The following is a 25,350-nucleotide window of genomic DNA, read 5'->3' as shown; positions in this document are numbered from 1 at the left end:
ACTATTTTGAGCGTAGCCTGTCAACGACCGAAAATCGCCGAGGGGCGGAAGGGGTGCTGATAAATGACCATACAAGTGCGAGAGGCGCATTCGCGGCTAGATAAAGGCGCATTACTTCACGATATATGCCGCTAATTAAAGATAATTGCCCGCACTCGGCCGGCGGTGCGTGAAAAATAGGTGAGCGATAATTGTGACGCGTCTATAAGCTTCTGTATCTACATAAAGATGGCTATAACGATCCTGATGAATGTTGAACAGAGGCGGGAGGCATCAAAGGCGGGATGGAGTTACCCGTTGCAGAAGGCGGCCAGAAAATTAATTATTATCAACTCTGACGGATTTAACAAATAAGACATCGTGGCTATTATTTCGCAATTCATCTTAATTAATTTTCCCTATACTTTTCTAGGAACGAGAGAGACAAAGATGGAGATACAGAGAGACAGAGAATAACAATTTATGGAGATTTAATACGTAGATTCAATTCCGTTGCGTATACAAAGCGAGATGCTGCATTTGTTCAAGGAAATAATAATAATAATAACAACCTCTAATGCATATAATATATGCTTCCTGCAATATCAAAGTAACCTGCGCTATTAATATTCAATAAGCGCCCTGCATAGCTAAAAGTATTACGTAACGAGATTCCATTAACCTGCGGAACGAAGCAGCTTGCAAATTAAGAGAAGCAAATAAAATAAATTTGAAGAATAAGAAAAGAGAAATGTCGCGCATTCGTACGCTACGAGATCATCGCGCATCGTTGAACTTTAATTAAATTGAATTCAGATAACATCGGATATAAATACTTGATCTTCGTCTTTCTCGTATTTTTTTCTGACAAGAGCTTATGAATTTATGAGGTGCTGTGCGATAAACGAACGTAAGAGCGTGCCGCGGGGACAATGCGTCTTGTTACGTTCGACTACCAAAGTTCTGAAAATTTTTAACTTAGATCTCTATTTTCCGACAGTTCGATCGCAGTTCTAGCAATTGAATAGAAATTGTAAATACTTAACACGATAAATATTGTAAATTCCAAACATGACAAATGCTGGAAACATCTAGATGAAAACTTTAGCTCGTAAACAATTTCTATAAAAATAATCATATTTCCCGTTGAAACTAAGAGAAATTTATACGTCCGACTTGTTCAATTATCGCTCGACATTTTCGAGAGCGACATCTCCGACAACGAAGACCGAGACCAAAGTATTCATCATAGAATCCCAAGTTCGACGTTTTATTTGTTATATTGAATATTACGTCGCGAGATACACATATAACGATCCCGTACGTTTTCGAGACCGAAACGGAGCGGCAGAATGCATCTGTGAGAAACGCCGGTCACATTGAATTTTAATCAGTTCGCTAACAAGAGCGGCACTTGGCTCGGTCGCGAATTCAAATTTTCGCGTATTTTGCGCGAGACCGTCGACAACGTTCCCCGACACACCTCCGAAGGCACCGAGTGCCGTGCGCCGAGTGTGGTGAGACAAGACAGACTACCGAGAGGGAAATTGCGTCGCGACACGACGATATATAATCTTCACGGAGAGATATTATTCCGCGACGGCAAAAACATCTATCAGTCAATTCCCGAGGATATCGTTGCGTCCGTAAGCCTTGGTCCGGGCTGGAGCTTTTTTTTCGCAAACATGCGCGCGTTGCACCGACCCGCGCGTTCGCGTTTCGCGAACACAGATACAGAGGAGAGAAAAGAGTGAGCGAGAGAGAGAGAGAGAGAGAGAGAGCAGCACGTACAGAGCGACGCGTATGTAGAGCGACGCATATATAGGACGTCGGCTTAACAAAGGCCGGCGCGATAAATCTCTTGGTTACGAGGGGGTTAAAAATTAACCCGCTTGATGCTACCCGGCACCGCCCATCGCGTCTCGGCTATTTGTCATGATCTACGGTTTATTGTCCGAAAGGAATTTCCCAGCAAGGAAACTACGCGCGGAGAACGGGGCGTGTACCGCGCATAAAGTCCACGCGGGACATGCAGCGGCTCCGTCGCGAAATTTCCGGAATTTCATTGCGGGTGACAATAATGACACCGGACCCCACTTCGAAAAGTGCACACGTACTTTTTCGCGATATACGTTTTATACCATTTCGCGATTATTTGAGAAAGCGGCAATAAAATTCTTTCATTCCTACGTTACCGTACAGTCGCACTTCTATGTGTGAGTATCTCAAACTGCGCCCGCAGTTTCAAAAGTTTCGATAGGTATTCTTCTTGCGACTTACCTGAAACACAGAAAGAGAAAAAGAGTTTAGTAGCCAAAAGTTTTTCAACAATCCTGTGAGATATTTGGTCTAAAAGCATTGCGCGCATATGGGTTTGCTCTTTGCCACTTTCGGAACAAGCGAGCCGTATATATCGAAATTACCATCGCCGACGACATCACTAGTTTTTCGATATTCCTTCTCATTTTCTCGTATAAGTACCGTAAAAAGCGGTGCGTTAAAAATAATAAACGATGATCTCCCAGAGGAGCATACCGCGCGGCGCGTCGCGTCGCATCGCGTCGCGTCGTCTAAAGCGACGTTTTATCTCGAGACCTCTCCAGACCGGAAACACTCGAAACCCCTCGATCTTTTTTAACAAGAAGGACTCGCGCCGCCCGTAATTACTCGGAAACGGCTCATAAAATTTTGAATTCTTTTTTCCCTACCGCCAGAACCGAGCGGGGGAGGCTATTTAATCGTGATTAATGCGCGCGAGAGAGAGGCTAGCAGCGAAATAAAATTAAAACAGATAAATACTGCGCATTGCGGTAATTCGGCGCATTTCCAGAGGTAGTTGCACACACACACACACACACACACACACACACACGTAAACACGGTCGCACTGTCACAGACAAACACATAACATATATGTAGAGGCATACTGAGTGAACGTATATCCTTTCTCAACCACTTTGAGTTTTATCTGGTACTATCTTTCTCGCTCCCCCTTGCAACATCCTCCGTCTCGACCTGACTACTATCAGTTTCCCCCGCTGCTATCTGGGGCCACGTGCGCACAAAGATAGAAAACTCACAGTGAACATCCGCGAGCGGGACGCAGTAGGGAAATATTCCGCCTGGTAAAAGATTTCTTTCGCGGATTTTTTTCGCTAACTAACTACATGGATGCTGAGTGTGAAGAATTTCGTATTGAACGGTTGAAACGATTATGAATTAGAGAGGAAACAAGAATGCACCGTGTCTATGTTGTACGTTGATTGTACAATATGTTCATCAGAGATTGAACATTTTCATTGCTAAAACCGCGATAGCTCAATGACTATCATTTCGTCTGATCTATTCTGGACTTGCTGGAAAGGAACTATTCGCGTGACATCTTTCTAAAGTTCGTGAAATTCCCTCTGAGATATTACGCAGCACGAGATTGCGACCTATGGCTTTGTACCTGCGATACGGCGATATTGCTAAATAAATGGGAGCTACGAAAGTACAAACACGGTAAAACTTCCCTTATTTCCGTGTGCTATGTTGCTGCTAGATCTGGTGACAGGAGTATACCAGATATTCGCGTGAAAAGAGTGAAAAATGTTTTTCGCGGTGCAAAATCGACGGGTTGAAAACGCGAGAGGTTTCTTGCTTTCACACATACATGCGTGTACACCATAAAAAAAAATCCTGCCGTATAATACCCTTCAAAAAAAAAAAAAGTTACAGAACCGCGGAACATCACGCGAGTAATCCTACGAGAGCTACGATCGTACGCGTTTGAAAATCACGTTCTTCGTAACACCACGATTGTCCCAAACAATGTCGGAATTGTCGGGACTCTTATTAATTATTATTATCCTTAACGACGACGTCACATATCGATCATTAGTTTGTAAAATACGTCATAGGGGATCGCGTACGCGCACTGTGAGCATCGCTTCTCGATTCATATTATCCAACTAATCGTCGTGTAGCGCTCTATCGTTGGTTACACCATTTGTATTTGTTACCATATTTCATCGGCTGCAGAAACGCAAAAAAGGAAAAAAAAAAACAGAAAGGTAACGCGACCAGGACTACGATTTGGCGCGTAAATCATGCTCCGAATCGCGTCCGCGAGGAGGGCCGCGCGCAAAAAGAGAAAAATGGCGTTGCGTGGCCTGTACCATTCGTGTCTGCGAATGCAACCGACTCATTACGCCGCATGTTTACGCGTGCAGCGACGCTTTAACACTGTAATATAATCGCTGGGCGGCGAATCCCACCGGGAGAGCGAGAAAACACCGTGGGGCAAATCTCGTCCGCGTGGCCGGACCAATTACGCTGAAACGTTGCCGCACAACGCCACGCTGCGAAATGTACACCCACGAACATCATGCTCGGAATTATGGCAGGTATTAAGAGCATTAGGAAGCTATTGTCGCATGGGCGCGCAACGTGCCGTACCAAATGTCCGTGTAATTGTTCACCGTCGAATGATCAGAGATCGCCGAAGCTATCCGAGAACTTTACCGTGTGTTTGCGCGCCGCTACATTTTAGGTCGCTATGCACGTGTCAAATACTGCTGAAAGACACCTGCAGCAAAGGACGAGGCGGCAGATTCTCGCGCGTATTAGCGGCTAATTTCGAATTCCGTTTTAAGAGAATGGTATTAGCTGAATTAATGCACGAGGGTGATGGATGAGCATAACGCTATACTTTCTGACGTGCCGACCGAAACCGCGATTTTTCGAAAACACAAGTGATGATAAGATTCGCACGAGATACGACAACGCGATGATGACGCAACAGTTGAAACTACCGGAGTTATATGATAAGATGCGATAATTGTATTACGGTAAACCCGTGCGCGATTAAGCTGTTTTAATATTGCATTACCACCACATTGTCTCGCGTAATCGTCGAAATTGTATCTATTTTACACCAGAGTGTGCCAATTAGAATAATGAGGAATAAATTCTACGCGAATTAGAAACCGACCGACCGACCGACCGTCCCGTGTTTACGTATTAAAACGTATGGATAAAGCCGGGAGCAGAGAGGGACTGCACGCTTTACCTCTGTTTTAATTCTCCTCTTCCATTTAAGAAAATATTAGCACACTACTTTCAAACTCAATTCGTAATTTAATTCGCGCTGCTGTTCCTTGCCACGCTCTATTAAACTTTTTCTTACGTATCCTATTTAATTATGGGTTTTAACGTGGGAACCTGCGGTCGGCGTTAAGCCGATGGTCGTAATAATGTCGAGAAAGGTGCTTTGATGGTAAAAGGATATATCGGAAAAGCTGATAGAACGTTTAGAACATATAGTATTTTCTTCTCTTCGTATCAGTCGTATCAATCCTTCGGGAATTTCATTTAGGTAGCAATCACAACGAATCGGCTTTCGGTTCATGCTTCAAAAGATAGTAATATACCCCGTATCTACGGTACCTGCGCAAATAGGAAAAGCCTCGTTCTTTGGGAATAACATTTTTTCACAGTAATAAACCGCTTAACTGACCAGCGCGATACGGCGGAATATCCGCGGAAGATTACAACGGAAGAAGTAACAAAAATTGCTCGAAAAAGTATGCAGAAAAATGAAGCGAAGTGAATACCGAAAAAATAAAAGATAAAAGAATTTTACTGTCTATATAAGTGATGAAGAGGCGAACAATATCGCTTCTTAATATTCGTTATTTTGTAATGAATATGGGAAACGCGACAACGCTCGTTATTCATATAATCTTTTCTTTTGTGATACGCCGACTTTTAAGTAAAATACGTATTGAAAATACGAGCGAATATGAGATAAAAAGTTTCTTTAAAAATATGTGCCGTGTTACAAATGGAAAGCCGCCGGAAAAAAAGGCATTTGCACCGAGAAAAATAGTTGTGCCAAAGAAAGAGGCTCGGTGGATGCCGTACTGCGGGAGAATCGAGAAAAAATGTATTTGCCTCGGCGGGAACTCTAACGGCGACGCGGCGAAATTCTGAAGACCAGCGAAGAAACGACTCGCAAAGCAAACGAGTTACTTAACGAAGGTCCGAAACTTTTCAAAGCTATGGAAATGTTTGAAAAGGGAAAATTACTTCAGATTGATCCTGCGGCGGCGGTACTTTTTCCCAAAATTCGCGTTTGGTTTGAGAATTTTATGAAAAATTTAACGAAGTTTCTTATGTTAAAACTATCAAGTGTAATCACACGTATACCGGTTCAATCATTTCACTTAATATCGTCGCTTAAGCAATCGTAACAAATCGACTCTTTAGGTTAGTGCTTGAAAAAGAAGGCAGTAGTAAACTCAATGCGATGCAATTATCTTAATTAATTGTCGCAGGTGGCACTAATTCCAAAACTTATCTCTGCCAAATTGCAAATTACTTCAGAAGAATCGAAAACGTTAAACTAACGGGGACACTGATCAACCGACAGAGAGAAAGAAACATCGCTACTTCGCGACGGCGCGGCACGTCGAATGTCAAAACGAAAACGTCAGAGTGCGGAATTAACAAAGTACCGTCGACTCATATGTATTCTCAAAAGAATCTGCGCCATTAATACGGAGCCGACTTCCCCGGCAGGCGCGGCTACGCGGCAGCTGGTGGAAAGAAGAAAAGTACAATTAAACCGTACGTCGTCGGCGCGCACGTTTTGCTTTAATTAGTCCAGATTTCTCTTAGCTTCGCGAGGAATACCAAAGCGGCACCAACCCCTTTGTCTGACGACCTAATAAAGCCCTCGGCACGTTTATCCCAGGCGCGAATTTCTTTCGACTGAAAATCAACCCTTATCTCATGCTCTCTCGCGCCGACCGATACGGGCTTGTCCGAGGGAAATCTATGGAAGATACGGCAGCCCGAGAGATATTAAAGAAGCGAACAAATCGTGGGACGCCTGCAGGCATGCATTCGTCGAGAGGCAGCTCTCTCATGTCCGATTTCACCAATATTGTTCTATTCGTTCCTTTGTTTCGAAAGAGGAAAGCACTTTCAAGTGAGAGACAAAATCTAGTTGGATGTAATTACTCTCGCGGAGAAATTCTCTCTCTTCTCGGTAATTTCCGATTCTGAGATAATGCTTTTCGTATATATTACGATGCGATTATCGCTTTGCATTTATTTTATATTCGCGAATATTACTCCGTGTGCAATCACGCGATAAAACGTCAGTCTCTGACAATGGACGAGAAATGCCTCAGTGGACGTTGAGAAGTATTCCGCGTGACAAAGCAACTCAAACGGTAGTCAAATAACTTCCCGTATAGAATAAACGTTATAACCGTTACAAAAGAGCAAACACTTGACCGATCTACGACTGTCAATCATTGGCTAAGAATCTGTTACGGAGTGCTATGTTATTATCGGCAATAATAGAATGCTCATTCATGCTGCATGATTCATAACTTTTAGAAGTGATGTTGCTTACGATGATAGTAGTAATATTTTATCCGAGGCAGATCAATGAAATTAAAGCCGCGAACTTTTTTATCCTGATCCACTGAATTGAATTTTAATAAAATGTTTATATATTTATATAATTATAGCGTATATGAAAATGTATACTAAGAATCATACAAATAAAAAAATAAAATTAAAACAGCTCATAGAGAGAGAAATTAATTATAAAATTCTCTTTCTTATATAATAAGCTACTATAATAAAGATAAAAAATTATATTTTTTACAATGTAATCACTTCATTGCTTATCGAGTCTCTTGTATTTAAATCGAGATCGAGCTTTTAATCGCAAATTTATCAGCTTGAGAAGAGAACAAACGAATTTGCAATATACGGTTAAATTAATCGATAACCTTAAAGTCACGACCGCCTCCTTTGACTGGAAACAGGACGGATTGACTTTTCGTATATAATTTATTGCACGTCGTTACTACTTTTCTACACGAAGAAAGCGACAAGCGGCGAATCGCGTATAGGGACTAAGGCCCGCGCAGACAATGCTTCCCATGTTCTGCTCAGTCAAGCGCATCGCCTCGAAAGGAGAGGTGTCAGGTAGGAAGTGTGAACGTCCTACAATGCGCGCTACGCACGAGCCGCTGGTCGACAGCAAAGGATCGCGTGTCGCTTTTAAAAGGTTCATACGGCTCAAACGTTTGTATTCCGGCAAAAAATTGACATACGAACATGAAACAGACGCCAATATTCTCTTCTACTTTGTGCGCCGCGTGTGCATGTGCTCGTTGCATATGTCTTAAGGCATGACACCTGTGTTATGTGCGTCTTTGTGATATGTCTTGTGGTACGCGCGATACATCGTTGTATAAAGATGGCAGAATATATTTGGATATGGAGAACAGAGAGAGACGTATTTTCATCAAACAAAACTTAAGAGAAGTTTCGCGCGTATTTCGTACGAGAAACTTCACACTGACACTGAAATTCACTGAAATTTCCGCGTAATCCGTCATCCTCCCAAACGGTAAAATGAATGTTATGCAGCTAACTCAAGTATTACACGAGAGACTCACTTTCTTGCAAGCGAAATTTTATCTTACTAGAACACTACAAGCGCGCGCTACGTGCGCACCATTTTAGCTTGTTCATATTAAAGTTTAAAATAAATATTATAAATCATAAAAATAATCCCTATAGTGTAATATAAGTTTAATAATATCCGATTCCAACATACGATGTATTAGGCGCATACAGTTTGAAATTCCATGACATATTTTCTGCTAACACGTAACCGTATAATCAATGAATTTCGATGTTTAACATTTCTATTCCAGACATCTTAAGTTCATCTTCAGATGCTGTATGTATGTTCTATTGGCTAAAAAGCATTTGAAGATGAATTCAAGACTGAATATACAGGCTGACTCCCATTCCCTCCTCCTCACTCCTCCATCCCTCTCCCCCTTCTCCCTCCCTCCCTCTCTCCATCACTCTATTACTTTCCCTCACTCTTTTTTTCTCTTTAACTATCACCCTCCCTCCCCCCTCTCTCTCTCTTCCCCTGTCTCTTCCTGCCTCTCCCTGTCTTTCCCTGTCTCTCCCTGTCTCTTCCTGTCTCTCCCTATCTCTCCCTGTCTCTCCCTGTCTCTCCCTGTCTCTCCCTGTCTCTCCCTGTCTCTCTCTCTTCACCCGCTTCGATATATTCGAGATCGAGATTTCACGCACCTTTTTTAAAAGAGATCCCCTGATACAAAAACTGTCACTCAGCTGTCATTCCACGCGATGACAGCCGCAAACGAAGCCGGCCGCAACGCGACTTCGAGACGGCCAATCAGCATCGCGGAAAAGAGGCTTCAACGCTTCGATAAGAAATACGTTCACAATGTTATTAAAGGGAAGGGAAGGGATCGAAAATTAACAGCAGATGGCCTGGATTTTCATCCGAGTGTAATCCAATACCGGGTAAGTACTAGTTGCCCAGTATCAGGCCGATATCGAAAATCTGGAGTAATGATCTAACACAAAGCCGATTGTGAAATCCTACATTCAGGTTTCTAATTTGATCTCCGCTATGTGTTTGTGCACGTGTGCGTGTGTGTATGTGCGGCTACTTCTACCACATGCAAAAAGTAGTAATTGACAGAATTCCCACAGCGCCCTGTTGAGAAGCACCGTTCAGTGGGGTTGTCTGATAGCCCGACCCCATTGGCTAAAGCTTTTTGCTGCCCTAACACGGAGCTGGGAAGTAAAAGTAGAGAGACGTTGCGTCTCAAGATACAGGCCTGACGTTCATTTAATCAAGTTTATCGAAGAATTATTCAAGCACGGAAATAAGCGGGTGGTAAAAAGTGTTGCATGAAACCGTTTGCATCGCCGGGAAGAAAATTTTCATCGTAAAATTCACCGGCATTCTTTAGCCGCTCGATGAGCAAAGCAAATAAACTTTGCAACGCTTTCGTTCCACCCTTGTACTCGTCCCCCGTGGCCTTCTTATGTGCTAGGGGAGAAGAGAAGATCGAAGGAAAGCGCAAAAATGTAAAGACGACGGGAGACCCTCACACCTTCATTTCCGTAATGTCATTTGCAGATGTGCTGGAGGGTACGTCGACACGAAGGTAGCTCGTCTACGACCTTGATTGTCGTCAAAACGGTCTTGGAGAATCGTGGCGTAAGACAATCGCGATTTTATCCGCATCCATTCGTCGTAAAGTACGGCAGTTTCTGACCGAGGGATTTTCTTTAAACGTGCATCAGCTTTGCGAAATTCTCTCGTCTGCGCGTTCTAATATTAATCGAGACTTGCTCTCTTATAGCTAAAACAGCTTTGGACAAGCAAAAAAAAAACATACGATTTTTAGGTAACGTTGAATATTAACCGTCGTACATTTTCCTCTTGTCGAACGAGATATAACTGCTAGCGGATTAGCATCGTGAAGAAACGCGATCTGCGTCGTTATTAGCGCTGCTGCAATGACGCTGTACAAGAGGAGAGAGGCTTCGCGGGAGATAATTTAGAACGGCGCTTAATACCCGGAGACTGCGTTCTGGCGGTTTATCGTGATATAGCCTATTTTATAGGCTAACGCGATGAGGAAGGACGATGACGCTGAAACGTATGAAGCGCGCGGAGTGACATTCCGGAAATTAACGATTTCTAGTTGCTGACAAAGCTGGATTTATGGACCGTCGTGCGTAGGCGTTCCGGCTACGATCGAATCGGCCGCTTTAATGAACCTCCGGGCGATCCGCCTAACCCTCGCGCATCGCGTGCAATATACATACGTTCTAGCCGTAGACTAAGTTCCGCAACGATGCCGATCCCTGACGGACAATTGTGGACCGCGCGTGATTGTGCGCGCTCTCGCAGCTACGAACGGCAGCAGCGAATTTTCACGCTTAAACGCGCGTGCAAGGTACTTTTTTTCAAAAGCTGTCGGCTACCAACGTCCCTAATAGTGATCTGGTAAAAACGCAGCACAGCGTGGAGAAGCGCTGTGGTACGTCATACGATAAATAGAGAAAAAGGCGGTCGCACGACACGTCGATGCGTGTGATATAACAAAAAAAGAAAAAAACAATTATACACTATAAGTATTAATATCGCTTCACGGACACACGAGATCCCAATATTCGCGCAATCGCTGTAGCATTTGTCAAGAACCGTACCGGAGTTTTCCCTCGCTGTAAAAGCATTTTCATCTCTATTACCGCGTATGTAACGTCGTGCGTAGAGACGAAAAATTGTAATTCAATATTTAAAAGCAACCGTAAAAAGAGGAAGAGAGAGAGAGAGAGAGAGAGAGAGAGAGAGAGATTTATTTTACTAGATATTTCTCTCGCTCTGGAAGAGTTAAAATAATTTTCTCTTCATGTACTCTAAATGCAACCATCCAACCCGCACACAGGGTGCAATACAACCTAAAAAGCGTATGAAGAATGCGAGCAACGAAATATACAAGGAAAAGCCTGAAAAATAACTCGGTTCTCCGTTGACGTCCAGAAATAATATTAGCGGTCAAGGGAATTCATGACGACGAGATATCGACGTCGTGTCCGTAATGAAGAACTTTGCGAGCTTCCTTGAGTAAGAAAGAGGGGTGGGAGGGGGGAGGAGAGAGGAAAAGAAAGAGAGACTTTTCTAAACATTATTTACGACGCTGACGTCACGTATGTAAAAACCACGGCAACGTCCACACAGCTCACATATCATCGTGGTCGGTACAATTTCCGGTTATTTAAACAGCTTGCGTGCATTTTCGTAAGAAGGCACGGTGGAAAAAGGGTCGAAATAGACGGACGGAAGGACGGAACGACGTACGTACGTACATTCGCCGACGCTTTGCTAGAGCAACGTGGAAAGCAGCTTGCAGCTTGATTCGAAAGGGCAAGTCGAACCCGAACGACGTTCTCGTACGCGCGCGGAGCATGCATATGCAGATTTGCGGCGTTTCGAGGACCCGCCTTGTTACCGCCGACCGGTGCAAAGGCCGTAGGATCCCGCATGTCGGTTATAGACATTAACTAAATATTTGCGCGGGCCAGCCAGAGAACTGCTGCGCGCGCGCACAAGGACGTCTAGGATTAACCTCGGGCGATAGGGTAGGTTAACGTGATGCGGGACGAAGAAGATTGCCTGTGCGGCGGCCACGGTGAGGGAAAGATGGACGGCAGAGGGTATTCAAGCAGGAAGGCATGACAAGCCGACCGGAAAAGCAGAGACTCGATCCGAAATTCGACGATGAGATGCTAATCCCGCGCGGTTGCACGTCCAACGATAGGACCGCAAATCCGAGCAGCGATTAGAGCGGAGAAGGCGAGATATATTGCCGAGCGTTGCGGTTTCTTTTCGGAAGAAATCTTGAAAATTGCTCAAATTACGTGCAATTCGCCTACATGTCGCTCGAATTTGCACGAAACTACCGGTATTCCGGCCGGGACTTTGCAGCGCCGTCAATATTTCGGAATTATCCGTATCGATTTATAAACACCACCCGATGGCGAGGATAATGGTAGAAACCAGTGGAATTAGTCTCTAATAACAAAGTACGTCGATAAACTCGATATAACTTCATCCGCATTAACGAGCCCTTTCATTAAAGCTCTGCGCTGACGATATCAGCGACAGGGAGGTCCGTTATTTATCGTTGATACGATTTTGGTTGATACGACGGATCATTCGAATAGTCGCTAAATGTGAAAGCAAATTTAAGCCGAACGAACGTTATATTATCATTTCAACAATCGCTAAACAATACAAACCACGGGAGATTTATCGGAATCGAATTGATATACGAGTAATCGCGCATACACATGCAAGCAAATAATTAATTATATTGCGTCACGCTTGTTTATGACATAGGAAATGAAAATACACGATGAATAGACTCGTCATGATCTAAATCTCTAATTGAGGACAATTGAGAACGAGTTAATGCAGTCATAATAATTCCACGGTCGCAGAATAAAATAAGAAAAAGAGAAAGAAAGCAACATATACAAACTCCAACGATTCCCTTGTGTTATTGTGTGTCGCAAGATCCTTTCCGCGTTTTTATTAAATAATATAAGATCCTTTGACGTCGGCATTTTTATCGAGTAATTCCAGAGAGGGGAGCTCCCCTTTCCTCTCGTTTAGGACAGAGAAGGTTATTCAGATAAGGGTTAAAAATCTCCAAAGAATCCCGGGATTTCACGGCTTCATTCGCCGCGGTTCGTTTGATTTTTCCTTTTTGATAACTGGCCATAGAACGTCTCATTCCACCGGGCGGAGAATACCTGGCATGCTCGATATCGCGACGGTATGCGCACGGTTACGGATGCACGTGCGTGTCGTAAGACACACGTGCACGCATACCGACGACGGTGTCAGTCGCGCGCGCGAGAATCGGGTCACCGGAATGGCACCCATTTCAAACCGGTCCTCGAGCGGATCACCCCTATTTTACCGGGCGCACGCACGCGTACATACGCACACAAGAACGCATCCGAACCGGTGTGCCCACAAGGGTACCTCGGATTCGCAATTATTATCGGCGGTACGACCGCGTTCGAGCGATTTTACGTACGTAGCACCGGCGACTCGAATGACGAGTCTCGAATAGCCGGTCGAAAACCGAACGTCCAACGAGTCTGTCTGACCTAAATGCCACGGTTGTCGAATATCGCGTGCGTTTTTTATTTTTTCGTTTTCCTTTTAATATATATATATATATATATATGTATGTATAGCTTTTTCAGTATCGGGTCTTAATTTTTAAGAAAACAGTTATAAAAAGTTCTTAATTTTCAAGGAAAATTTATGCAAACATTTGAACTTTAAAAAAGATGTTTGAATTTTCATACGCGAATTTTTACGTTCCCTAAAACTGTCGAGAAAGTTTTTTCATGCTCGATACAGTCACATGTGCGAATTCTTTTATATAAAGATAAACTTTTTTATCCGATTCGAAATATTCCATCAGACGAAGCTATTTCATAATGCCAGTGGATTGTTGCGAAACTCAGTGAGTGGGCGTCGAACTCACATCACCGAGTATTACCGCCCCGTTTGTGCACGAATGACGTTACATTTCGCCAACGCGTTTTGTTCATTGCAAATCCGTACGTGTAAAACGTGTAAATAACGAGTGCTGTTCGCTACATGTATCCACAAGTTACGCGCGAGACACGCTCGTTTTTGTCCCATAAATAAGAGAAAGCACTGCTGAAAGCAACACTGATAATCGCCGTGCTTTTATGTTTTAAGAGAATGTAACACGCATTGCTATTTACTGTGGTAAAATTTATACACTCACAATGTGCTCGCTGTAACTTGTTTTCATATAAAATTTGTATTATTTATAGACACGGCAATTTTTCTTTAAACTTGTCGGTGCTTTGTACTTTTTACGAAAATCATCCTGATATTTGTGCACATAACTATATTATTTAATGTAATTTTATTTCAGTAAATCGTTTACGTATATGTAGAAATATCTCTTTCTTCGGGAGTAATATATATATATATATATATATATACACACACACACACACACTTTTCCTAGTTTATCTAATTTTTTTCTTTTTATAAAAACTTTTATTTAAATTTGTACGCATCTCGATGATAATAATCCACTTTTTTTATTATTAAATCAATTATTATTAAATCAAGTATGTATTTCGAATATATATCCTGACTCCGACATTTCATTAGAAATTTATTCAATAATGCAGTATAATGCAGAAAGTTTTTATCGACTAAATCATATGAATTTACTAGTGAGAAAAGTTTATATTGTTCTCGCTTAAATAAGTTTATCAAAGCATAGGCTACAACATAATATATCTTCAATATCGGCTATATCGGGAGTTAATTACCAAACGATTTGCTGCGCGATAAATAATATCGTTTAAAAGGGCCAAACTACCGCCAATGTTATAAATAAATAGCAAAATTAAGTACCAATTAAGAAAAAATCTGAATAAGAAGCCGATAACAAATAAAAGCGATAAACAAGCCTGTACAATTGATTATGATAAAATCGTTGAGTTATTGTGTTTAATGTAATATGTTATAAATTTCGACATATATACACACATGTATGCGTATATCCTTTATATATTCTATAACTACAAAATTTAAAATATTATGTGACGCGCGTGCAATATGAAGAGATAAATTTCTCGAAAATGTCGATAAAATTCCGATTAGCGCTTCGAATAATGGAACAGAATGAGCCTAACAGCATTTGCTTTCAATGAAGATAAGGACATAATGTGATTGTTAACTGATAATACGTTTACATTAACCTTCTTATCCTCCTGTATACGACAGATCAGAATATCATGAGCCCGTGTAACGCTAATGATTACACAAATCGAATTACTTGCTTGCTCTACATTTACTCGTCGTGATAATTAACGTCTCCCGTCGACGGTAATGTAATACAGCGGATGTAGTATGCAACGCGAACAAAGCGTGAGAACGTTTACAGAGTATGTCTTCTAGACTTACAAGGCATGGATGGCAAGGATGGAAACGATAGTAATATCGTTTACCTCGTGTCTGTTAACGTTCGTACCTTCTTCTGATCGCGTTTATTTAACCCGGTGTCATTGAGGCTGGGTCATGGCATTTTTAAAGCCATTAAATATTTCACCAGATTATCTGTATTAAGAGACTACTGTTCCATAAAAGTTACTAGCTTTCCGAAATCAAAGTTGACACTGCGAGGGTGGACCAAACAATAATCGGACTATCATGACCCGCCTCAATGTGTGTGTAACATTTTACCACCACAATGACTCCGGGTTAAACAATTTTCATTCGCGTAAAAACAACGTTCTATCCTTATTCAAATATATTCGTAAATGCACTTTCCGCTACGCCTCATTTTGTTATCCAGAGAAAAAATGATTAAATGCTATAAAAAAATTCCAGATTTTATTAAAGGTAACGTAATAGAGAAATTTTCAAACACCAAACAACACTAACACAAACGACGCGATGTTGATTCCCTTCCACTTTTTTTTCTTAAAATCCGTCGTGTTTTCCAACAAAAATCGACACGGTGTTTTAGCCTACAGCGAAACAACATTTTAGACGTTGTTATCACACACGCGAGCAGTAAAAATGAAATTATGTCTCCGCCGAAGGAACTGCTACGTCATACATTTCTGTTCTTTCCGCGAAGTGAAGTTAAAGGAACTATTTGCATGGGGAACAAGATTGCAAAGAGAAAAAAGGCCGCGTTATGACCTTCGTGAGGAACTTATTCGAAATGCTCCATTTCGTTGAAGTACCGCAATGCGTTTCGTCGAAGCGGCACGACGATGATTCGATCGTTCTTTTATGTCGCGCCTTAGATATAAGGCGGTACCAAGTATACCTGCTGGGAACCCATTTTCTTTAGTGCCACAATCTTCTGGACGAGATCGGAATATGCGCTAAATTGAAGCGGCTGCGTTTCCGAAGCTCTGACTAACATTCGGTGCATAATAATACGTAAAATGGTGCGTCTAGTGCGTCGCAATGTTTACGCAGGATAACACGTTAACGTTCTGAGCGGATTAATGAAGTTCATTAAGTTATACACAAAGCATGCGCGATCAATCCAACATCCCAAGTGCATCTGGGAGTTAACGGACGGCATGTAGCAACTTGGCTAGAAATGTACACGGTAGCGCCCGGCAAGTAAAGCGGAGTTTCTCCAGCGGCGACGTGTAAAACGCGCGGGCGCGCTTCTCAGAGCAGCAAGACTGTTGCGCGAGCGCTAAGCGCGCCATACGAGCAGCTACGCGTGACATTCCAAACAACGATGATTTAATCAACTTGACTACGAAAGCAGTACTCGGCAGCGCTTCGATTGCGGCTGCCATGCTTAACGACCGAATCGTTTCCTGCAAGTTAACGCGATTAGTCCGCCCCATTAGCGCGTTCACGTTTAAGCTCCGCCGCATCGACGATTACGGGGCGAGTCAGGTCACTCACCGGACGCAGTCCTGCATCTTCGCTCTCTCCCTCCCTTTCTTTCTCCCTCTCTCTCTCTCTCTCTCTCTCTCTCTCTCTCTCTCTCTCTTTCTCTCCGAACGAGCCACTCGATCTCAACCGATGAAAAAATACATCCACGGAGAAAACGACGCGCGAGGCGAGCTCGCCAAATGACCTTAACAGCCTGTGCGATAAGAGCACGCGAAAACATGAATTTCTCAGTCGCGGAATTTAGCGCGAGATTTGCAAGATAAGATTTATAATGTACAAACCGAGCTCCTCCAGTGATAAGACTTCTGCGACTCCGCAGTTTTATCAATATCTAGTCAACAGAGAATTCCACGGATAACGTAGTACATGTATTGTACATTTTATGATTTGTAACGCTCGAACGGTCACGGTTTCTCAAGAAAGAATACGAACAACCGAGCGCATCAAGTGCACCGTCTTTATATTTTCTTAGACAAACTTCTTGTGTATACTCTGTTCTCGCTCGTTGTCGAGCGTGATATTGTAACGTTAGTTCGGTTAGAAATCATTCAGATCGTGAATTTTATTTCAATGGGAGATATCAAGAGAGGAAGTTGGTTCATACTGTCACCCAAGTGCCTGCCTCAGCAAGCAGATAGCATCTATCAGTAATAATATAGTTATAATATCATCGTTTTATCGCGCAATTTAAGAGACCTCGTGTCGCTCGCGGTCTGACTGGATCGTTATTGAGGAGAAGTCGACAGATCCTCCAACGAAAGCTGATGAGAAGTTTGAAACACTCTTATAATCGCGCGTAATTGAGAGGATCGCTTTCACTGCATGCCGAGCATAGCCGACTACTCTGCTTCGTTTTATTACAACGATTAGCGGCGGATAATGAGTTCCACAGGGGGATTACGATTCGCGGGCTAGCAAGCGTTCCCAGTTACTCAGGGAATGCAAGTGACTCTGTGATGTAAAACCGTCCGCAAAGTGAAACCGATAGCAGCATCGCTCATTCGATGCCGGTATCTTCCAAACTTCTTAACATGCTGCATACACTCGCGCGATTCTAAGTGAGGCGGAAATCACGATTTCACCGGTATAATGTTACACGCGCTCGACATGTTCATTGAAATACGGCTGTTAGATTGCAGATATCTACCACACGTAAGAATAGTCTGAGATATCAAAAATAAATACCACGGCTTGATATATCCTGTGTGCATAACGTTAAATATGTGTTAATATTCGGCATTGAACTAATTGTACTTGATGTGAGTGATAAGACACAGCGGAAAGGTCAGTAAGGTCATCAAGCGTCGGGGATTTCCAATCGATTATGTTAATCGGGATTCCGACTTCTGATCACAGTATTTAATGTATAAGTAAGAGTTTGACACTTCAAAACAAGTTTGTATCTTATTTCATGTCTCATCGTGTTGTCCGCTAGGCGTAAAATTTATTTACGCACCGTATTGTTATTGTTTCGTGTTCGAAACGGTTGAGCAAGATAACTGTTTAGCTAAATAGGCGCGTCCTGACCTTGATACGCGTTCTGTGCTTGATATGAAATTTTCGAAACATCCGAGTGAATAGTTGAGATTATAAACCTACTTCGATCTTTCATATAGAAAATTAAATGCCTTTTACCAGCACAATCGCGATCGCAATCCCGTTGAAAACACTGAGAAAATAAGGGCGGGACGCTATAGGAGCGTCGATAAGAGAAATTAAACCGGACCGGAAAAAATTCTGAGATAGCATTATACTAATGAATCGATGGATCTTAGCATTCTGGGATAAAAGGGAGTGAAGCAATCTACGAGAAAAGCAGAAAATCCGAATGAGAATTGCAACGCCTCGATCGATCTTCCGCGACTTTTAAGAACGAACACAAATCCTACGAGGCTAGCGCGGCATCATTCGTTTATATTATGCTCATTATTCCTTCGATCCTCCTTACGTTCTCCTACGTTTTCCTCAAGATAAATTCTTATCTTTCTAAGATAAATTGACAGAACTATCCGAAATTTCATCACGTCAACTCGTGATCAACGTCTCGACTAACATACAAAATGTATTCAGCGGACGTTAAAATTCGCGAAAGATGCATATGCACCCAAGTCGAAACTTTGTTTCAATGTACCGCAAAATCGAAGACATTTTGCGCAATAATTCATTTTACATACCTGGGATTAAACATGCCACTGCTTACATCCTCGCGTCCTGCGTCCTCCGTCCTGGCTTTCGATCCAACATCCTGGTCACAAGCACTCACATTTGTACACTAACACTCGCGTAGATCGCGAATCGATCGGAAAAATGTATGACAACCAACGCGATGCCGACGAGGAGAGAGCCCAATTAACCCTTAAGTGGGCGCATGGGGTCAGCAGTGACCCCATTTTCTTTTTTAAAATTTAAGTAAACCAAGAAGTATTCAAAAACAAAAACAATGCAGTCTGATAATTGAAGTATTTTACTTTAATGAAAGACTTGAAATGCAGTTTCTTGTCCATTTTTGATAGACGACTGTCGCTTCACCACTGTCTTCGCATCACTTCACACGGATAAAACAAAGCGTCTCTGAGTATGTAAGTGGAAGGGGAAAACGCACACACGAGTTCAAGATCGCATTGGCTGCGTTATTCAACTTTTTCAAACGCGATCTTTTCGGTCGAGGTAACTGGAGAGATTTCGTTTCTTTTTACATATAGTTCCGGTATAGTTCCGCACCTTCTGTAAGAGTAACCGAATACTCTACTGTGATCACTATATTCTCGCGACCGAAATTTTCTATTCCTTCAATCGAAAAAGCAATTGTTCATGTGAGTGGTTCTTCGGTTGGCGAAACAGAATTTTCTATTACTGCAACTGAACCTCATGTAACAGAACATTTCTAGTTGTCGCAACAGAATATTTTTCTGCGTGTACACGTGCTCCGCGTCGCGGTATGTGCGTCTCTCGGCGACTCGAGACGTAATGACTCGGTCACGGACAAATACACAAGATACGAGAGAGTACCAAAACAATCAACACTTTCAAAGTCTCCTCTCACCAATCACGAGCCGTCGTCGCTCGTTAAATGACAAACACGTCGGTAACCGAGGATTCACGATCAACGTCCTCAAGATATTTCGGACCTTTGAAGTGATTAAATTATTAAATTAAACAAACAGCTTCATGCGCGGCACGAATCGAAATATCACTCGCAGCATTTGTCGGTCCTTGTCACTTTTGACGCACAATTATTCGTTAATATTGCATTTTCAATTGACCTATACGCTTGGAAACCTTTGAGTATAATTATGAGCAGAAGTTAATTCCAGGACGGATTACAGGACGCAGGACGTAGTGGCAATTGACGGAGAAGTTTAATCCCTTTTTCACTCCTTTTGAATTTTAAAATTGTATCGAAATTCCTTAAGCTAATAAAAAAATAATAATAAACTGATCATGAAGAAAGAAAGTTGCTTTAGCTTTTCAACTTTTAGGTTTCAACAAAGTTTGATGGAGGATCTGAAGGGTTAAAGATAATTAACCGAGATTTTAATATAAGCATTTTCGATCAATTTTCAAATAAGAAGTCGTATTGTTGTGAAATTTGTATTGCGTAATCTCTCTTTCTCTCTCTCTCTCTCTCTCTTTCTCTCTCTTTGGTGATACTTTACAGCTTAAAACAGAGTCTCCCGAGTTGAGAGGTAAAATAAAGCTCATGCGGATACCCGAGGGTTCGCTCGCTGCGGGAGCCAGGATAGATCGTACATGGCGTCCGAGGCGTAGAAAATGACGGTAAATAAGCGTACGTGATTCCAGTTTTTATAATTTATTTGTTGTTTGCAGCAGCACGACGGCGCACGACGCTATCGAAGGCTGAGCATGTGCGCGGGCGTGCGAAGCTCACGTTCAGGCTCATTCAGACGGCGGCGCGGGAATACGTCAATCTCCGAATTGTGTCCCAGTCGCGGGATAAATGGTTCTGCATGTTAATGCGATTTTGTCACGAACAGGGCTCGTCGTTATCGCGACTAACGGGACGGATTGTGATTCCCGAGGTGATCGACCGCGCGGTCTTGGCCGACGTGCAACTAAAATATCACGCGTCCAGCGACGGCCAACCCCTTCGCATAACGCGTGCCAAATTTTAACGGGTTTAACACTTGGCGCCTAAGGTGGCTCTTTTAATAAAATCGCCGTAAATATAGAGTCAACTTTCCGGTTTCGTAGAGGTCTTCGTGAGAAAGTGATATCTACACTTGCGTGCGTGACTCTAACGTCGTGATCATCTCATCACAACTTGTCACCTATTATTTGTCATCTGCTACTTTGTTATATAAGTTATAAGCACCTGCTCATCCCACCCCCCCCCCAGCTTGACGCGCGGTATAATTACGATTCGTGATATCTCACAAGAGGCATGTAGCCAGTGTAATCGCTTCGTTACACGCTCTCAAAATTTAGAAGGGCACAAGCCTGAACGCGACGACGCGTTCTCTTATGGATTAAGTAATTTGGAACAACTTCGCATAATTACGTAACTCGTTGGTGCAAATTGAGGCGTAACTTCGCATACTTAATTGTAACTCTAATCTAAGTTGCTGTCGCGCAATTTCGAGTTATGGACGAGAAAATGGTTTGTAAATTAGCGTATATAAATTTCGTTATGCAGACGACGCGCGATACCAATTACTCGCACGACGGTTCTAATTTCACTTGGCAAATTGCGACCCAAATTTTACACGAGCTCAACAACTGCGATATATCATCCTCAGATGATAACAATAAGCGCGAACGCGCGTGTCTAATATCGTAAAAGTGCAAAACACGAACGTACACGTGTCCGGTGCATATTAACATAACGGAACATGAGGAAGGTATTTCGCGGCGTCGCGATAACGAACTCTACCTGTGGTGCGGCAATAGCGGTTGGATGAAGGTATTACTTGAAATTACGAACGGTGTCCCGAAATTAATGTGCAGAATCGTCACGAGCGCTTAACCGTCGACAAATCATACAAAACGTACATCGGTCCCTTTATTGTGGAATCTCGACGAGCTGGAATTCAGATCGCGCTAGAAAACCGCGGTAGTCCGAGTTTGTTCCGATGAAACGTCCGCGTTTTACGGTAGCGTAATACGCTGTGCGATTGGTCGTGCCGCACGCGATCACGCGAGAGCAGCCAATTGGAACGGGCGCGAGACAAAGGCCGCGACACTCTGTCATTATTCACGTCACATTAAGCATTTATTATGTTTAACGTTACATTTACCCCGGGGGTTCGTTCGCTTGCCGAGTTGGACGTAACACGTGAATGCGTCACTTGATTACATCGGATAGCAGTGCCGATCGTGCATTTAAATAACAGTTCTATCGCGATGAACTTCGGACGTGTGCCGTTAACCTTTCCCGTTTAGTCTCCGATAATCCTCTTTCGTCCCCAACATTTTTCATCTTTAATACAACACGCTTATTGTCTAGCGTATTTTTAGTCTACATGTTTGCGTACTGTGATATAGCATTAATATTAAAATTTAAGCAAGATAAGATTGAATTGAAGAGATAAACAGTTAATCATAAATTGTTTAAAACGGTAATAGACAATTACGCGTATTAGACAATTCCCGTTAACGCTACTGTATATATATGTATATATATATGTGACGTTATATGTATGTCTACAACGAAACTATTATGAGAACGATCACTCGCATTATCCATATAATAATTTGTTTTTAAGAATTTTAAGTCATTCATTTTTATACGTGATATATTTATGCAATGACACTGATTCATTTATCCGATCAAACACCGCGGGATCGATTTTTCAAAAGTTGAAGGGGAAGGAAATCGAACTGAGATTCACGGGTCGTGATCCAATTTGACTTCGCTTCGCGGTGGATAAAGACGTCGCATGCCCGAGATTCGGGACAATCGACTTTTTTTCCTTACAGCTACAGCGCTGGATATACCGTGAGATGATTATTCTGTGGAACGCGGAAGTAGATCCCGTAATGCGGAAAGAATAATGCGAACAAGAACGTTGACTCGACACATGTTGCTTGGGACTTGAATCGTGAGCGAAAACTAATTTGTCACACAAGCTAATTTTCGCGCGAATAAAGGAATGTGTACAACTTTGTGGAAATACTTCGATGAAGGAGATTTGCGTTTGTGATTAACATTATTAATCGTATGCGATAAAAATATACTTAATATCATAATCAAAAAAGATTCGTCATTTTCTATTTGGAAAAAAATTCTGCTGTAATAAAAGAGTAGTTTATACGTGGATATTACGTGCAGTTTTTATTAAAAATAGAATAATAAATCTGAATACAAGGGCCATATATGCATATTCATACACATACACGTGACCCTTTAGTAATGCAAGAAATCATTTCAGTTTACAAAAGCGCAATGAGAACTGACAGGTCGCAACAAGTTTACGCAACTGTGCTCGCTCAGCACATAATATATTTAAACACGCATTAAAAATGTCTGAAAATAGAGAGAGATTTCTAAAGCGTAAATACAACACGCTATTAAAACTTGCATATAAATCTCAGCAGAAAATTCAAGCAAAATGTATGCATATCTTTTACTGGTATACATGAGTTAAAAAATACCAAATTTTCACTTCGATATGCATACTCTTTCTTTTCCTTTCCAGCAATCCGTGAAAATATGTACGAAATTGAGATGTATAAAGAAACTTTGGTATATGTCATGTTAAAATGTATTAATATATAATTACTGAGAAAGGAGGCTTACTAAAAAAGAACGTTAGAATGGCAGATGACATGTTTTCGCGCCATCTAATGGTTCAAAGTGCGCGCTAAGAGAGCATCGAAGCAGCAGCCAACTTCATTGCGCTCGAACAGGCTTCATTGAGGCTTCGTTAAAGCACCCGCGAGATATCGCCATGTCTTCTCATGTCTCACATTGTAAATACATGAGACAAGATCTCGTATTTATGTCGCAATATCGTGAGACAAATAACGAAACATGAATGATACACTGTACTCTCGAGCAATAAACAAAGCTAGTTGTCACGTGTCGTCAAACATTATACCGATGACGTTACGTTGTGCTTAACACATCGTACAGGGTTGCTCCGAAATCTGATCGCGCACTAGAACCAGCTGACACGAATGACGTCTTACCTTGGTGTCCCGGGACGTGTGGTAGTAGTAAACACAGGCGAACATCCACGCGCATGACAGGAGCAACGCGATCTTGACATTTCGCCGCATGACTGCCGCTGCTGTTGCACCGGTCCTCGTTACTTCCTCGTGCCACACGTATTTCGACGTCGGTCCGGCGGACCTTCGACGGTATGTCTCTTCACCACAAACCCTCGCCCTTCTATCTCACGAAAACGGAGCACGCACACCCGCGAGCGAAAACGCGGCGCGATATCACCGAGTACTACCAACACGCACGTACCGGCAGCCAAGGCCATACTGACGCAGCCGGTCGAGTGCGGCGACTATAAGCTCGTCTGGCATGCCCGCTGACGTCGCTACCTGCTGGCGGAGTACCAAAGCCGGTTACACCCATGCGTCGAAGGGCGCCACATTTCGGACGAGCAAAAGTGGGAAGAAATGAAAAAAGCCCTGGACAAAGTTTCATCGTGCCCCTCCAACTCAAATATCAAATATATTTATAAATATAAGAACATATAATCTTTTATGTTGTTACATGATTGCATCTGTAATCGTGATCGTCAATAGAAGTATGACCCTCTAATGCAATATGTTATGTGATTAAACAATAACAATTTATTATTATTTTTAAATAATTAATCGTTAAACTTATTAACTTATTGAAATTCCATCAAATTGCTGACGACAAAGAAGTGTATCTAATTAGTATGTGACTGGCAAAAGTTTTTTCTAGACCGTTACACGGACTTTTTCAAACCAACATATTGCAGACCACTTCCCCACGACGTGTTGTAAATAAAGTGTCAATTGTTATTTGGCTTTCGTGTGAGACAGACGTTTCCGGTTATATACGCAGCGTGAATGCAAGAAAAAATCGATCGTGATTGGAACAATATGATTCTTTTTTGACGAATCTTTTTTTTATTGAACATTAAATGCAATTAGTTTGACAAGTTCATATATATTTAGATCTTTATTTAAAGAATACGCTGTCAATTTAGCGAAAAATATGTCTCAGATTAGAAAATTATCAATAACGTTGTTTTCTAATTCTTCCTACTTTTGCTTGTCCAAAATATGGCACCCTTCGACGGGACGTTAGACAGCAACTGGACAACTTATTAATATAAAAATATTTTAGTATTAATGTAGTAATCTATACATATATTTTCAATTATCTTTTTAGTAATAGTTTTGAAATTATACGATCACTCTTCGGTAAGAGAAATTGTATACGAAAAATAAACTGTGTTTTACTATCTCTTGCTATTTCTATAATATATTTACAAAATAAACGAATTTATACATATTCACTAATCAATACATCTCTTACAGTCCTCAACAACGGCTTCGTTATTCCAGAT

General features: G+C 42.1%; 1 protein-coding gene across 1 annotated transcript in view; it reads right to left on the bottom strand.

Annotated features, from left to right (window-relative positions):
• Positions 1-24,271, bottom strand: part of Pgant2 (polypeptide N-acetylgalactosaminyltransferase 2) — a 204,843-nt gene extending 180,572 nt beyond the window's left edge. Inside the window, exon 1 of the mRNA XM_011145214.3 lies at positions 23,984-24,271. Within this exon, the coding sequence (XP_011143516.1) occupies positions 23,984-24,073 (90 nt within the window). The 5' untranslated portion in view covers positions 24,074-24,271. The remainder of the gene's footprint in view (positions 1-23,983) is intronic.
• Positions 24,272-25,350: the final 1,079 nt, after the last annotated feature.

This window comes from Harpegnathos saltator, unplaced genomic scaffold (genome assembly GCF_003227715.2).
Source record: "Harpegnathos saltator strain DR-91 unplaced genomic scaffold, Hsal_v8.6 scaffold694, whole genome shotgun sequence".
Lineage (NCBI taxonomy): Eukaryota > Metazoa > Arthropoda > Insecta > Hymenoptera > Formicidae > Harpegnathos > Harpegnathos saltator.
This window is presented reverse-complemented; position numbering and strand designations above follow the sequence as displayed.